An 18,046-nucleotide genomic window follows, 5' to 3' on the forward strand; every position below is an offset into this window, starting at 1 on the left:
TTTTAGGATTTTAATTGATTTGGGTGTTTTTATGTGTTATGAATTAAAAACAAGGGAGGGGTGGGTAGTAAGGGTAATTTAGGTATTTTTAGTTAAGTTTAAGTCAGAATTGCGTAAATAGATCGGGTTTAATAAAAATATTTGGTGCTAAAATTTTAAGTTAAGTTAGATTTAAGGTGGTTATTAGTAAAAACAAACATATAAGGGGGTTATTTGTAAAAATTAGTACATGAGAGGGTTCCATACAAAAAAAAACAGTTGTATGTATTCAAATATGCAAGGCGTTAGTTTGTTACAACTTGCAACACCTCTTATCCTCAAGAGTCGAGTATGACATTAACAACGCTATGAATAGTGGCCATCTCCCGTAAAAGAGGGAGGCGAGGGGACAGTAACGAAACATTCACCTCTATTTACCAAAAGATAAATACCTAATCAAAGAGGATTTGCAGCTAAGACGCATACGGACGCTACTCAGCCTTGTTCTTTTAGCGCAGATAAAACATTGATCTCCACGCAGCTACTCAGCCTACAGAAGAGTAGAGACCATCACCTGTTTCAGCAATGTGGAACACACGTTGCAATGTTAAACTAGGCCACTAGAACTGAAACTGTGAGTACCATCATCCAGAGAATATGACCCTGAGGCCTGAGATATCTGCAAGAGTTATAAGCTTACAATAACTTAAGATATTCACTAGGACAAAACACCCGCCACAAACTTCTGCATCTACAAAATTTTGCAGTCACGGGTATATGACACTTGGAAATCCGACCACGGAAGCCTACAAATTTACATAGCAGAAGAGAACTAAAACAAGGTTAGAACAAGGTCAAACTTCCTCACGAGTTCATATCAGCTGCTTGATCAGGAAGCTTGCTCGAGTTGTCGTGCTCCATTTTCACAGAAGTGTCTGGATGATCTAATCCTAAGGTTGGAGCCTGTGAATTAAAAAAAAAAAAAGGTCACCTCAATTTTGAAAGCTTGGTAAAGAGGGTAATCTTAATCTATTGTATGTTGGTTTTACCTTCAAAGCGGTATTCCCTGTGATGAAAGAAATATCCATGTCTCTAGCATGTTCCACGGGTTCTTTCACATCCTCCTGAAAAGATACATTGTGGGCTAATTAGGTTACATATATGCTACCCAGGCTCCAATTAATACAGAGTAAATTAAAATAAACATGTTTACGAAAAAAATACAATCATCAAGTTGCTAGAGATAGAGAGAGCATAAAAGGTAGAGGATATTTATGAGTTACGTCCTCCTACAATAGCAATTTTTTTAATCAACATGTCCAATACTAGTATACTTTAAACTTCAAATGCTTTGCAACCAAATAAGTCCCATACGTTAAAATTTCAGTTTCAACTTTAGAGACAAATAAAGGAGAAATCAAAAGCACCAAATATCTATAAGTAGATGAAAATGAGAAAATAAATGATTTGTTGACGGCTGCGTTTACAGGATGAATAATAAACCAGTTGATTGACCAATTGCTGAATTCAATATGTTGTGTCAACTGTCAATGGCTAGAGTTATCATCCTCCTTATACATCATGCACATAAATCCTTGCCTAAAACAAATCACAACTAAAGACATTACAACCGAAACCATAAATGAAATATTATAAATGCTTGTGTGTAAGAAGTACGGTCCTCTAGGAGGACACACGAAATTTTCCATATCCATCATATGATATATTATGTAGGATGCTTCAACTTGCAGTAACAATAATAAAATTGAAAATCAATTTCCAGCATGTTTTTCCTTTCAATTTTGATTTTTTTTAATAGAAAAAAGGTAAACAGTCCCCACTCCCCACAAATGAGAATACCTCCGTACAGGGGTTGAGCCATTGAGGTTCTATCCCCTATCAGTCTATCGCCACTGACGGGAAGAGGGGAGATAAGAGTATTTCTCCAAATCCATCCATCCAAACAAAACTTTACGCAAAGGATAGAAAGCAAGTACATCTTTTTCACATCAATGAACAGGTCAGACTCCTTGTAAAAGCATCAATTTACCAACATGCCTCCAGAAAGATCCCCTATACCTTATAGGTATAAGTTATAACAGATTGGGGTGGTATCCAATGTACACCGCCTCGCCCTTTTGATCACAGAGGCTACATGATAGACCTAGACCTAGCAAAGCTGACCGATCCGTTAAGGCTGGCCCGAGCCCGAAATTACTTGACCCAAATATGGCCCGACACGACCCAGACCTGACCCGAACCTTGACCCAATGTTATCCCGACACGAGGTGACCCGATCCCAAATGATCCAAAGTGACCCAAAATTACTAATATGAATATGAAGTCATTAATATTATACTCCTTGGTATACGGGGAAGTAGCAAATAAGCCCCATACGTTTGACACTACGGAATCAACAAATAATTTTGTAAAATACTTTTTGTTAGTCAAATTAGTACCAACTAAAGTGATTTCACCACAGACATGAATATGACTGGCCTAAATGACCTACACCTGAAAATGAACCGGCGCGAAGTGACCCGAACCCGAAAGGACCCGACAAGCTTGACGTCTGAAATCGACCTGACCTGACTGAAATAAAATTTGTGGCAGACCCGAAATGACCCGACCCAAACCTGACCCACTTGCCACCTCTAGATAGACCATTACTGACAAGTTTAACAGTCTACTTCTTTACAATACAGATACGAGGCTGTGACAATAAGACAAATTCAATTTATTTGTTTTACTCCAAGCCAAATAGAGCAGCAAATCTCGTACATCTACATAGAATGTGAATTCAAACTTTATATAGCAAAAGAAATGCCTGCAAAGCTAAAAGCTCACAGGATCTTTAAGGCCAGGCTCCATGATCTCTCTCTTTACTCGGCTTCGGATAGAAATCGGACTGCGTCAAATAAGCAAGAAACCATAAGGAAAAGAAAAAAAGAAAAATCAATTTCACGTGAAGACTAGAGTCATACGGTAAACAGAGATACACTCACCGGTCATCATCAACTTCCATTTCAGAGTCCGGATCCCATCTTTGATCTGGATCTTGCTGATCTTCATCTTCCTGCACATAAGCAACAGAAACATGAAATTGCCATATAATCAGGCTCTTAAAATCAAAACTTCATAAATGCTGCTTTTAACACGAGGAACCAGAACCAGCAGTATCAATGTATCTAGTGTCTAGACATCTCTAAAGTCTATGGATATATTCATTGCAGTGTTGTGTGTGTGCAATGAGACCTTATACAATAACATAACCGAACTTGCAGCGAGTATAGATGGATGACAGCTTGATAGATTCAAGTTGCTGTTCTTTTAGACAGAAGAGTTCTATTTATCATCACCGTCATCAGACTATCCCTCCACAAAAGATGTTATTCAAGAGATGCATGTACAATATTAAAAGAGAGTAACAATGCACCATAGAACAGGTTAAAGAAACAAACCTCCGGAAGCTCATTTTCAGGTGGACGGTCCATAAACGCGACGCTTGGAGCATGTTGTAGTTTTGAGAGGTAATCTAGAAGCTTTGATCTAATTTCTTCCAACATTGGTCGTGAGTTCTTGTTTTCCATGTTACTTGGAGCAACGTGGAGAGTATAGTCAGGACCAAAATACTCAAAATACTCATGTTGTGGCATACTATCATCAAGCTCCATACCTAAAGCAACCCCAGTCTGCAATCACGCCAGTAAATTATTAGACTAAAAGGACATACCTCCATAAGTAACCCCAGTCTTTAATTACATGCATCCGTAAAAACCATGTTACAGGGTGCAACAATATAATTGGTGTCACTGGTTATTTTCCCAATTTAAGTGGACCTAAGGACTTTGTGTCCTTTGTATTTACAATATAATAAAAAATACGAGATGGCTCACGCTGAGTGTGCTGGTAAAAAGCAATCGGTTGATGCAACTGATGATAAAATTTTCTTTATGAGCATTTGGAAGCTGTTGCTGTGTATTTAGTATGCGTATAACCGACCTCATAACCATCGCAAAAGCATTACAGGCGTTGCATGATATTTAATTGTATTAATGTCGCCATGTTAGACTCTCAAACACAGCATGACAATTTGATGTAAACTTTAAGCAAAAAGAAATATGATTTAAATGTAAACCCATTCGTGTTGGTCATGCCTAGATAAGCAAGCTTTAAACTTTTTAACTTCAGCACAAAAGCACTTGATTATTATCTTCAACTATATGCCTAAAATTAAATAATTATTACTCTCTCTAATTCGGCGAACCGATGTGAATTCTTTATGTTTCCACTTTTGGGTATCTCGGTAATTTCTCTAAGTTTCCATTTCCATAATTGATCTGGTTTTTCGGGGGTGGGGGCTTGTAGCAGGGTATATCGGGTGATGGGGAGAGAGTTTTAAGAGTTTGGGATGGTGGTTCTGGAGGTGGGTAGGAGATTTTTAATGGGTAGTAGATAAGGGGGTTGATGGGGGTGGTGCGGTAGGGCATGGAGTCACCAGCGCCGAGCGAGAAGCTGGAGTGAGGGTGACAGCGCCGTCATTGTTGTCATTGGAATGGTGTTGGTGATGGAGTGATGATTGGTGGTGGTGGTGGTGGTGGTGGTGATTGGGTGGTGAATTGTGGTGGTGAGTGAAGGGAAAGAGGGAGGGTTGGGAAAACCCTTGGGGAGGGCTGGGGAATGGAATTGTGGGCATTGTGGGTAAATTCATTCCAAAAAAATGGATAAAGGGAATGGGAAAATGTAACAACCAAACATCAACTAAGGGAATGGAAAAATTACATTCCCTTTCGTGAAGCCCCCAAACCAAACACCCCCTAAGAAGCTTTTGATTGTTGTTCACTCATGTTGTCCTTGGCCCTTACAAAACAAACAAAATAGAAGAGAGCGTACCTCATAACACCAGCAGCGTGCCACATTTCTTATGGTGTATCCACCACCACCGACCAACAATAGTGGGACATTGAAGGACCTCATATACTTGACACACTCTGCATGACCTCTGATGGAGAGGTTGAAACACCCCAATCTATCACCTGACAAAGAATCAGCACCACACTGCAGAACCACAGCCCCAGGCTTAAAAACCTCCATCACTTTTCCCATGATAGGCTTGAATAGGGACTGGTAGCTGTCATCATCAATCCCATCATCTAGTGGCACATTGAGAGAATAGTATTTCCCCTTTCCATAACCAATATCTCTGATGTCTCCTGTACCAGGAAAGTAATCCCCAAACTTGTGGAAAGACACTGTCATGACCCTATCTGTAGTATAAAAGGCCTCTTCCACACCATCACCATGATGGATATCAATATCCACATATAAGACTCGCTGCAATGTCAAATAATGAAATTTTGAAAGTTGTCGGTTGTAAATGCAAACATAAGACTCAAAACCTCGACAGATATAAAATCACAATGTTATTATATGATTTCATTAAATAATATTTACAAATATACAATGCTAAAAAACTGTAGCAATAAAGGTAACTGAGTGAGTGTTATAGCATAGTTTGTGGAGAAAACAAAAAAAAAATGTTTTTTATAAGAAAATCTTAATATACTAGTATATCACATGCGACTAATACTAGTTTATATACAGACACTTATAACAAAAACAACAGATCAACGTACTATAGCAGAAGTAGCCAAGCAATGAATACTGTTACTCCCTCCCATTCTATTTGTTCTTCCCAATTCTTTAGGACACAGTTCTTGACTTCTTGAGAAGTACAATATTAAACTAGCTAGACTAGTAAGTGGACCACCAAAAAAGTTCTAATAAACCCTTCTATCTCGCTAATCACAAAGCCTCCCTTCCTACAGCAACAACCTCCCTCCTCCCAACTGCTCCTTTGACTCGCCAGGCATCACAATCCAGCGCCAGCTGACACCCTCCGATGAATGAACCCTTGCACATCATCTCTTTCCCTACGCACCTGCTCTTCATCCGACGAACACTCATCGATCTCCTGACTTGGTCGTGTGAATAATGGAGGTTAGATCTAAATGAGCCGGTGTATGAGGGGTGGAACGGGGTGGTGGTTTCGGTGGTGGGAAGCGTATGTCAGAGGTATGAAAGACAAATGGGGTGATGTTGCTGGCCCAATGAAGACGATGGTGGAGGGAACAAAATCGGCTGGTAGACAACGACAAACAAGAAAAGGAGAGAGGGGGCCGGACAGTGAGGTGGTCGGAGGTAAGTTCGGTAGAGGTCCGCTACTTTACTGATCGGTGGTAAGGTGGGTAAGTTGGTGAAGGTTAGGGTTATGAGTGGCTGGTGAGGGATGGATTAGTGAAAAGTGGAATAATTAATCATTAATTATTTCAGTGGTAAGAATTTCAATTTGGTTTATCATGGGTAATATTTATAATTGTGCAATGACAACAAGGACGATTTTGTAATTTAATAATATAAAAGTTACCATATGAGGAATGAAAAGAAGTGGAAAGAACAAATAGAATTTGCCAAAAATAGGAAGTGGGAAGAACATATAGAATGGGAAAGAGTATTAAGGAAAATTTTAATTACAAGAATATCCCCAAGTGCCATAAGATAAAGCTGCAACGCATGACAGTCATAAACTAGGCACTTGAATATATCCTATTGAGACCCTTGGAAATTATAAGTGAAATCTGTGACTTGCTGCATCGAGTTTCATTCATATTAGCTTGTCGCCAGCCTGCCATGATTCTTTATATAACTTCCCTAACATGAAAATCATTTGCAACTTGAAACAACACAGATACCATGCTTAAGAGCAAGGAGAAATTCTCCAAGAAAAAAATAGAAATCTCTAATTCAGTTAAGTTCACTACACCTGTTTTGTGCGACATTCAAACAAGTCAGTTCACTTCATTTCCACTTCATGTAAGAAATAACCTACACATCTACATGTTTCCCTCACATATTTTTTATTTCTAGCACATAGTTTTAAGTATGGGGGAATAACAATTTGTCACCTGATATTGCACGAATTCATCTAGTAGATGGCTTATCTAATTCCTAAGCGTGACATAAACCGACGTTAGCATTAACCTCGCTTCTTCTAGGAGAAAAATGCATAATATTTCAAGAAACTCAAGTAGAAACGTACATCCAAGCTTATGTTTTTATAAGCATATAAGCAATTAAAGGGAGCTTTGAGGGATTGGGGTGATGTCATTGTTGTTGTAGTATTTATAAAAGCCAATGAAAGGAACAGATGCCATGAAATGCATGTGGAATAGGCTAATTAGCCTCAAGAGCTCTCACCTGGTGCGACTTAAGAAGTTCCAAAATTGCCAATACAATGTCGTTCACGTAGCAGAAACCAGATGCCTCACACTTTTTTGCGTGGTGCAAGCCACCAGCCCAATTGATAGCAATGTCACAATACCCATGATTCAGTTTCACAGCACCACCAACTGAACCTCCAGCGTAAGTTTGACAAAAAGAGTAAAGCCCATCAAACACAGGGCAATCTTCTCCAACATTAAATCTCTTTAATTGCCTCAATTGATCTTGTTGGGTTTCTGGGGTAATGCTCCTAAGGAAGGCCACATAATCATCGGCATGGAATCTACAAAGATCTCTATCTCTAGCAGGGACAGGCTTAAACACTTGCATATGTTGAAGCAGCCCGTAGTGAGCTAAAAGGGCATGTGTCATACGAATTCTATGTGGCTTCATAGGGTGACCTTGTCCATAGTAATAGTTTCCGACTTCTGGATCATAAAAATATGATACTTTACGCTTCACCCCATCCGGTCCAGATGGTAACGAATTACCACCGCCTATGTCCATTGATAAATAATACACTAGCCCGTAAAATTATCCTGAAAAGACAAAGAGCTCACTTTCAGCGTTAGCATTCATTACATGAATCATAAGCTAGCAAAAACAGCATCACCGAAAATCAAATACTTATTTTGTAGTTATAACTCAACACACGTATAGGAAAGGGGTATCGAAAGAAAACCCGAGCATGTATAGGAACAGATACAAAAACTTATTCTCTATCTAACTTAAAAAAAAACACTCTAATTTTAATACATGTTTTAAGATTAAAACAGGTCAAATAGCACACCACTTGGATAGATGGGTCACGCTTTTTTGCTAATCCCTACTCATTCTGCTTCGTCTCATCAATCCTATTTGACTTGTTTTAAGACACTTTTAAGACCATGTCCATCAATAATTTGGATGGCACTAGTGTCATCATTAAAAAAACAATATTTTCACCTTTTAATCCCTTATTTATATCAACAACACCCACTGTAATGTTTCCACTCCATTGGTGACAATCTCTTTTTACCAATAAGGTAGTGACATGTGGCAAGAGGAGTGAGAGAGAAAATGTCATGATTCAATGTTGCCAGACAATTTAAGGTCGTGATTTTTTTTGGTTGAAGGCTTTGTTTAATATTATTTTGTGGTGATTTTTGTTTGTTTTTAGTGTCAAATGTTATCAATGTGAGTAGTCTAAGTTTAAGACAGATATGCTACAGTCACAAGGTAATAAATTATAATCAAATGAAGTTACTTAGTACGCTACAGTCACAAAGTAACATTTTCGTGCACAGCAATACAATCAACAATCAAGACAGGACAAAAGGAGCCTAATTTTGACGAATCTAGATATCAAACAAAATGAAGTGGCTTAGTTGATTTCAGCAAAAACTTCAACAATCACACTTCAATGGCAATAATATATTACACATCCCATTCACTACAAAATCTCCTACAAGTTTCACAAAATTCTGCACAACAAAAAAAAACGAACATATCAGCAGCTTTCAATCCAAGGCACCAAAAACTACGATAAGATGCTCAACTAAGTGAATGACCAACCCATTGCCAATATTCAGCATATTATTACAAAAATCAGAGATTATCGCCCATAAATAAATAATTGATGTACCGGAACAAGTATAGTATCAAACTGCCAAGTTATTTATCCTCCGAATAAAGATTGACTAAACGTACAAAAATTGAAGATTGGACAAGGATCAGAGGACCCCAAAATCAACAGTTTTACTAGATGGGTCTTATTCAACAAAATACATGAACAAAACAAACACAGGAGGTGATGGTGGTAGTCAGCGTAATTGAATTTGAAACTAAAACTCCTAAACTGAATTGAATCTAAAACCTCTAAACTGAATGTGTATCTAAAACCCCTAAATTGATCAACCCTAATTAGCAGACCAAATCAATTTAAGTCTAATACTTCAAATACAACCAAAATTAGGCTATATTTATCATTAACTAACAACAACAAAATCATAGAGCATCCAAATGCATCTAATTCGTCATAAATCGAATTACCCTATAAACCCTAATTGATTAAAATGAAATAAGTAAGAAACTATGAGTACCTTTTATTAGATGGAACACACTGGAAAAGGGTGAAGCCGATAGGAGGTGATGATGGTTGTCGGCTTTAGTCTACGGGTCGTGGTGGATGCTGGAGTTCGCGAGGGAGAAGGAAAGGGAAATAGCAAGGGAAAAGGGAGACCAAGTCACAAACATAATAGCAACCTTTAATTACTCATTCTACGGAAACTAGCCTACTAGCGAACATCAAATTTATCGTCAATTGAGATAAATATGTTTTCGTTATTGAAATTATTATTAAATAGATTATAAAATATAAAATATTTGTGTAATAAGACTCATTGGACAAATTTAACAATGTTACAACGTATATCTACAAGAATTTGAAAAATGTTTACAATAAAGGTCGAAAATGTTTAATTGCGACCACTAAAGAAATGGGAGTATACAAGTAATCTGTATATTATATTAATATGACATTTTCTTTATGTATAATAAAATTGAATTACACCATTATGGGAAAGCGTTCTATTAATTTCCGAAATACTTTACATTGTCCACCTAATATGAAAAATGGAGTCGAATATACGAAAATTAACTCTACTTCACCGCTGCATTCACTAATCCAAATATTGAAAGACAACTTTCCAATGGCGAATGGGGCATAAGTCCATAACGAAAACGTCTATGACACCATACAACATTAGTGAAAAATGTGTAGCCATAACATCCATCTAAACATCAAACCCTTCCTGCTATAAATACAAAGCTTCATCAGCTTTAATTCTCAGCAAATATTTCTGGCCCACGCTTTACATCCAGAATAAATACGTCCTCTTTAGTGATTATTCTAACGACTAAAGCAATGGCAATGGCAATGCCATCTCTCCTAGCTAGCTCAATTGGTAGCTTTACTCATGGCTCTAGGTCATACAAGTTTACATGGCATTGGCATACTTGTGAAAATAAACTAGTCCAATATGAGGTTCAAATTGAGTCTCATACATATTTCACTAATTCAGATCGTTAGGCTGAACAAATAACGCGTCTCTTAGAAAACATGTCTAAAGTTCATTAGTTTCAACAACAACAAAAAAGCACCAATTTGACGATAATGTCGTTCGAACAAATACCCACAAATCCAATTATATAGAAAGAACACTGAAAGGAATCTGCGAAAATAGAGTAAAAGATGAAGTAGATGGTGCTTGAATCGATTACCAGCGCTACTGTTTGAAAATAAGACAATCAAAACAGTTATCAGAAAATAGAGTAGAACTCCCTGATTCATCTTCACATAAATAAAACCAACAAATGATATTGAAAAGTGGGTCAATTTGTAGATATCCCCAAAACTAATTACCAGAAAATGAAATTAGGGTTACCTCTAGAGCTCGGGTCACTTTGTCGCCGGAGTTCAATAGGTGCAGGTCGCCCAAGTTCGGGTGAATGAAGAAAGTTTATGATAACTTTAAAAGGGTTTCAGAAATTAATTAGTACGATGAACAAAGTTTACACAAGTATTTGAAGTATATATATAGACTTTTTTATCTTTAGTCTACTATTTATAGAATTAATTAAAAACTAGGTTAGATCTCGTGCTACAGGCTACGGCACATCATTTTATAAATTATATTCCCTCCTATTTATTCATTTTGTCCTCCTTCTATTTTACACAAGAATTAAGATAATAATTTTGGACCACACAAAACACTCTATTCGACTCTACCCCACATGTAATTAAATTTGACTCACACAAAAGTTACCAAAAAAGGAAAGAGAGACAAAAATCCGACTAGCTTCGATAAGGAAAGAGAGACAAAATGAATGAATAGGAGGGAGTATTATATAGAGTTGCTCTAAATTAAATTATTTATATAAATTAATTATAGTTTTAATTTAATGTTATAATCTACTAAATTTAAAATATGAATAATAATAGTATTAAGAGGTAAAAAAAAAAGATGTTTATTACCATTAGTTGATACTTAAATTATCTTTGTCTTAACCTCTATTATTTTTATTATTAAAAATAATAATCTCATTACATGTAACTAAAAATTATCCATATTGCTAAAAGTAATACTCATTGTACCAAAATAAATAAAAAAACTAAAAGAAATACTCACACCATGGTGTATAATAAGTTGCAGAATACTATTTGCATGTTTATTACTCAAGTTAATTTTGTCAATGATTTTATATCTTTGTTTAATATATGAGATAAGTTGCAGAATAGTTGTTAGAAATCTATATCTCATTACTATACATATTCATATATGTGATGATTTAATTTAGTCATAAAATTAAATGTTGATCTTATGCATGCAAACAATAATAAAAAGGAAGAAATCATCAACCCTTACATTGATTATTTCGGATTATTGGGCACAAGTAAGATCTCCTTCTTACTTGTTCTTGAGCACTCCAAAATGGAAGAACAAGGATTCAAGTATAGAATCCCTCCCAAGGATTTATACCCAAGGTAAACTCTTAACAAAATTAATATTATTATTACTAGAACAATATTAGTTTAAATAAAAATGACCCAAAAATATTTATTTTGGTACTCTTAATTAGGCTAAGAGGAGGAAGAAAAGAGAAGATTTTTATCTCTCTAAAACTCTTATTTTAGATGTATGAATGAATGAATGAATACCTTAACATTTCATGTAGTGTATAAGGTAAAAATTAGAGGAAAAACCCATGGTTTTCTCCTTCTCAAAATCGGGTAGAGGGAGGGGTCAAAGGGCCAATGCATGAGCAAGGTTGTCTTCTCAAGAACAAGTAGGCTTGCATGGCTAGTTTTTAGGCAAATATGATTATGTTTACCACTAATTAAATTAACATAATATTTTGCTAATACCACCCATTATTTCGGTCCATATAGAGATAAAATGGATTCCATTTTATCTTTGTCAATTTGTCACATGTCACATGTCATGTAAAATTGTTATGTATTTTTAACATATTAAAAATCAACGCATTAATAAAAATACGTCATATACAAAATCGACTTAGTAATTCCAGTGGCGTCTCCAGAATTCTAGTAACGGGGGTGCGGATTTCTACGAAAGTTTTTTCATTGAAAATATTATTTTATCACTATTACAAATAATAAAATAATAAAATATTTATCTTGGTCATCCATAACATCAAAACATAACAATTTATATTATCTATAGAATAACACTTAAACATATGGTAATAAAGGTTGCTTAAATGAAAATAAATTTTTTTGAGGTTCATACATGAATACATCTAAATAGCTAAAAGTACTAATTAATATTTAATATAACCCAAGTATGATACGGGGTAATAATGCCATGAATATATAAAATGGGCTAGAAGTTGGAATTAATGCTTGCTTTTTTAGTTGATGAAATGGGCCAACAAATCTCGAAACCCAAAGACCACAAAAAAAATAAAATGCTAGTAGCTGGATTTGAACCTGAATGGCAGGGGGAAGAAGGTGGGACTCAAACCACTGCACCAACTAAATACTACTGAAACATATACGCTGTTCGTTTTACTTATTTTTGCAGAAACAGGGGGTGCGGGTGCATCCACTGCACCCCCCGTGGATACGCCTATGAGTAATTCATAATTACTTCTACCAAAATATATTACCAATTATAAATCACAACATCTTGTATTTATAATAAATTATTCATTCAAATGCAATTGTTTCCTTAAACAATAATTTCATCTAAGTAATAAAACAATTCGATCACTTAGACCGTATCTTATTTAATCAAATTACAATGAGACACGTAAATATTACTTCCAAAATCGTCCGTCAATTTTAAGTAATTTAATTAACCCGTATCGTCATACGATCAATTAAATGATCAATTAAGAGTGTTACCCTTTAGGTATGACCTAAGGGGATCAACTGATCACCACCGTCGCACGACAGTAATGTCAAACTCTAGTCAGCCAATCATTACCGATATGTGTGGACCAGTTGACAGTAAAATATTACTTCCCAATTTGTATTCTTTAAAATGAGACTTAAACATGTGATCATCATGATCGACAGTTGTGATCGCATTATTGTCGGAGGACACATATTCCAACAATAGTATATGAAAAATATCGAGATTTCGAGATTTGGAAAATATGAACCAATCAACTAAATTTTCCAGCTTTACATGTTTATTATTAGTCAAGTTAATTTTGGCAATGAATTTTTTATATTTTTGTTTAATATATGGAGAAAAGTTGCAGACATACGATTTGCAAAATATCGAGATTTCGAGATTTGGAATATATATGAAACCATATAAGATTAGTGTTGGTCCTATGAGATCTGGTAAATTTGAAGATATTAATGAGAATTTGTTAAATGTTGTATAAAGGGTAACAAATCAAAGTTATGGTTGATATTGTGGCTGTTTAAGTCGATTTTTTTGTAGGATTAATTAATAGGAATAATCTATATATACTATGGGTACCCTTCCTATAATAATCCAAACTATGTTTTAACTCACTATAATCCTAACTATCCTATTGTCTTCCCACATTACACCCAACTGACCGGCTACATGTATAACAGGTAAACCTTTGTTTAAATATGTTATGTTTCTTTATTTTATGCTCCACCTACTCAGACATTTTTACTTTGATTCAATCTTCATCATCAATTTTTCCTATTTCAAGCCCTAATCTAATTCAATGTCGCCATTTTTACCATCCTTCATCATCAATTTTTCCCATTTTAGCGGCTAGTTCCTCACCATGTACTTTTATTTATTTGCTTTATTATCAATCAAAAGATGAAGATTGAAATTCTAACTTAGCCGACGGAATTGCACTGTTGTACTCTCAATAAAAGATGCCTCTGATGCTCAGATTTTGAATAGGGAAGCACTTAATTTCTCCTTCAATTTTAAAAAGGGTAAAATAAAATATGAGCTTTGAAATGTTGCTGGGCTACCAAATCTCATGATGATACTGTATTCAATAAAGAAAATTAAGAGGTTATGGCTTATAGGAAAGTTAAGAAGTTATGGCCTGTTAATCCGATGGCCAAAGAAAACGGAGAATCCACATGTGCGAGAGCAGCTTATTATGTTAGTCAATATCTTGATCTTGAGCCAACCAAACCCGTTATTATTTTCTTGTCCTTTTTCTTAAATGGATTCTTTTCATTTTTGAATATTAATTACCCTCAGAACTTTCAAAATTGGGGCATTTCTTGTTGGGTTTTTGTGATTTTTCAAGTTTAATTAATGTAATTTGGAGATGGTAGGAGGAGCAGTGAGGCAATGAAATTGGGGATATAATGGAGGCCGCTGGTTGCTGGCGTTGTTGGCTGCTTTTACTCTTTTGTCGACGTTGACGTGTTTGAGGCCGTTGAATAAGCAACCAAGGTCTTGGGGAGTTCTTCATTGTTAAAAAAAAAAAGATAAAATGGAGATGATAATTAGGAAAGAGAAAGACAAAAAGAACAGGGAAGACAGAACAATGAAGATGAAGCCCAGGAAAATAAAAGAAGTTACAGAAAAAAAAGAAAGAAAGAAAAAACAAAAAAAGAAGGGGAAAGAGGAATAAATAGACTAATAGAAGATGACCGACATCAACGGTAAACAAAATGACCAAGTGCAATCAGGGAAGGGATTAAGATAGTTAGGATTATAGTGAGTTAAAACATAGTTTGAATTATTATAGAAAGGACACCCATAGTATAAATTATTCCCATTAATTAATCCTTTTTATATGGTATCAATTGTTTGCCACTAATTAATTTTGTTATTCAAGTTAATTTTGGCAATGATTGAGGAATTAATCCTTGTTAATATATTATGAATTAGTGAGATAATTTAGTTATAGCAGTGATTGATGATTGTTCTGGTTTAGTACGTTATTATACTTATTTTTTACGTTATATTTTTGAGCTTGCAGATTTGACCCACAGTATATTTAGTAGAATGCAAAATTAAAGGCTCAATTAGAAGTTAATATAGTTAGGCGGGAAAAAAACGTAGAATCACCTATTCATTTAGTAAATAGGGGATAAGACCTATTAAATTTCTCATCGTTATATTTTACTTTGGGAAAAAATTAATCAAAACAGTTAAGTGGTATCTAATGTGTACTTTTGTTTTAATGAAAACTAGTTTTATATCCGTACAAAAATGTACCGGTACGTTTTTAAAATCTTTGTTACTTCTTACTCGTACTATTGTGCACAACGGTGATTATTTATTCTCTTTATGAAACCCTATTACTCTTTTGTTATGGCTGTCTACCTTCATCTTCTACCCCTTTATACTTGATAGATTTTCCTTCATAGAAACTCTTATGTTGCTACCCTCATTTTCATAATCATCATCATCATTCAATATCACTTACAATGAAGAGATGGCTGATTTTCGGGATTGTCTTGACCATTGTAATGTAGTAGATACTGCTACCATTGGTTCTTATTTTACATGGAATAATAAGCAAGAGGCCAGTACTAGAGTGTATAGTAGGTTGAATAGAGCCTTGGTTAATAATGCATGGATGATACAAAGACTTGATTATTATACACATTTCCATGTGGAAGGGTACGTTGATCACACCCCTTGTATTATCCAGAGATCCGATAACACTCTAAAAAAAGAAGACATGTTTTAAGTATTTTAATATGTGGAGTTGTAACAACCCGGATTATAAAACAAGGGAAAAACTTATATATAAAATAAATATCAGAGTACGATACTGATAAAAGGGTCAAGGTGGCGGAAACACCTGACCAATCCGGTTCGCTACTAAAACCAAAACAAACTAATACATTATTCAAAAGTTCTCATAACATGAAAACAAACTCCTAATTTATTATTTATCTCGCCGCACAGAACTTCCCCAGCAAGATAAGATCCAAACAGCAAACATCTGAACAACTTGAGAATGGGGGTCGACAATCAGTCGGGAGTAACTAGATGCTCTCCCAGTCATGTTTACAACAATTGAATATAATTAACAATCATTAACAAATGAAATGTAAAACCAGTAAACATGCGAGACCATCTATACTCATGAAAACCCAACAAAGCTTACCATGTCTTATCAACCTTAGACGAATGCAATCACTAGACCGTGAACACTTATAAGACTAGTAGTGACAAACGACCCACAACAATCTAAGGCACAAAGCTAGCATTGAAGCATAGCAAACATGGTGACACACAATCCACAACAACAGAAGGCACAAAGCTAGCAACAAAGCATAGCGAATAGAGCGAACGCCCAGAGCGTATAACCACTGCCTCTAACTTGCCAGAGCGTATAATCACTACCTCTAGCTTACGGAGCGTATAACCACTGCCTCCATCGGTGTGGAGCGTATAACCACTGCCTCCACGGTACTATGTATAAGGTATAACCACTGCCTATATGTCTAAGACCTGGCCAGACTCTCGGTAAACCGAACGACACTCGGGACCCAGAGCGTATAACCACTGCCTCTGCCCAATCCCGAACATAGACCAAACAAATCCCGCATCAACGAGTGGCTTTGGTTCATTCCGATAGCATATAACCGTAACTACCGTAATCTATTCAAACTAGCCAACAAACAAATGCACAGTATAACCGACTGTACTAACATGCGTGAACAATATCACGACTCAACTCATAGGATAGTATAATTGACCATCCTACTTACCACATGAATAAGAGTAACCAAAGATATATGCAAACACAATGTCATTTAATAACTGAACACAACACAACATGTGAAACAAGTATTAACGGTCAATGTTATAGTAACCTTAACCATAACATCAACTCTAGATGCGAGGTTATAATAACCTCGACTATAACTTCAAAATATATAACTTGAAGTTATACTTACGTCAACTATAACCTTGACACAAACCTCAAAGTTATACTAGCACCAACCATAACCTTGAGCCATAATCTCAGGGTACGTTAGTTCCAGCTATAACCTTAACTCGTACTTCAACGTTATAGTAGCTTCAGCTATAACCTTGAAGCATGTTTCCAAGGTTATACTTCAAACAACCATAACTAGAGTAACAACCCAAAGTTGTACTAACTTCAGCTATAACACTTGAATCATCATCAAGGTTATACTAGCTTTAGCTATAACTTTGGAGAGAACTCTTGACCGCCTATCATGCCGCCACTAGGGTTTATTCGTAAACCCTAATTGCACTCATGACACCCATAGTAAACATGTAAACAATATACGAGGCATCATTAAAGCATTAAATCATATACAACATGCGAAAACATAATTAACATGACAATAAACAATCAAACATGTACTAATCATACAAATCAATCATTAAATCACATTAATTACATCAATTGACATAAACACAATTAAAAAAAAACACCTAGTTACCTTTTTAGCAATTAATGAAAAACCTTCATAAAGAATACGCCCAATAAAGTCTTGTCTCCAACACGTGTCAACATCCCGAAAAACGATACAAAATAAAAGCATAGAATGAAACCCTTGGAAAACGCCACGAAAGTCTATTCTTCTTCTTCACCCATTAAAATAAGAGACCTTAAAGGTAGGTCTAAAGGTTCATACAAATAATTCTCATAAAACTATATGGAGAAGAATATGTTGTAAAGATAAGAGCAAGAATTATGAAAATATAATTTGTGTATGAGTTTGAAAGAAGGAAAGATATTCAACAATGGAGTCAATGAGAGAAAAGAAGAACAAAAGAGAGAAAAGATAGAAAGAGAGACGCGGCAGGCTTCACGCACGAAAGGAAAG

General features: G+C 35.6%; 1 protein-coding gene across 4 annotated transcripts; it reads right to left on the reverse strand.

The window, feature by feature from the left end:
- Positions 1–392: 392 nt before the first annotated feature.
- On the reverse strand, positions 393–10,839 carry LOC141633587 (histone deacetylase 19-like). 4 transcript variants are annotated; one of them, XM_074446031.1, is made up of 9 exons: positions 10,686–10,839; positions 7,237–7,799; positions 4,873–5,313; positions 3,441–3,671; positions 2,985–3,055; positions 2,827–2,887; positions 1,029–1,103; positions 848–942; positions 393–553 (listed from the first exon to the last, which is right to left on the reverse strand). In XM_074446031.1, the coding sequence occupies exons 2-9, from the start codon at positions 7,765–7,767 to the stop codon at positions 550–552; spliced, it is 1,509 nt and encodes a 502-aa protein (XP_074302132.1). In that variant the 5' UTR covers positions 7,768–7,799; positions 10,686–10,839; the 3' UTR covers positions 393–549. The 4 variants fall into 4 exon arrangements, with proteins under 4 accessions (XP_074302132.1, XP_074302129.1, XP_074302130.1 ...); XM_074446028.1 differs by lacking the exon at positions 393–553 and adding an exon at positions 562–658; XM_074446029.1 differs by lacking the exons at positions 393–553; positions 10,686–10,839 and adding exons at positions 562–658; positions 9,342–9,410.
- Between the last annotated feature and the right edge of the window lie 7,207 nt (positions 10,840–18,046).

The sequence above is a fragment of the Silene latifolia genome, chromosome Y (genome assembly GCF_048544455.1).
Source record: "Silene latifolia isolate original U9 population chromosome Y, ASM4854445v1, whole genome shotgun sequence".
In the NCBI taxonomy this organism is placed as follows: Eukaryota; Viridiplantae; Streptophyta; class Magnoliopsida; order Caryophyllales; family Caryophyllaceae; genus Silene; species Silene latifolia.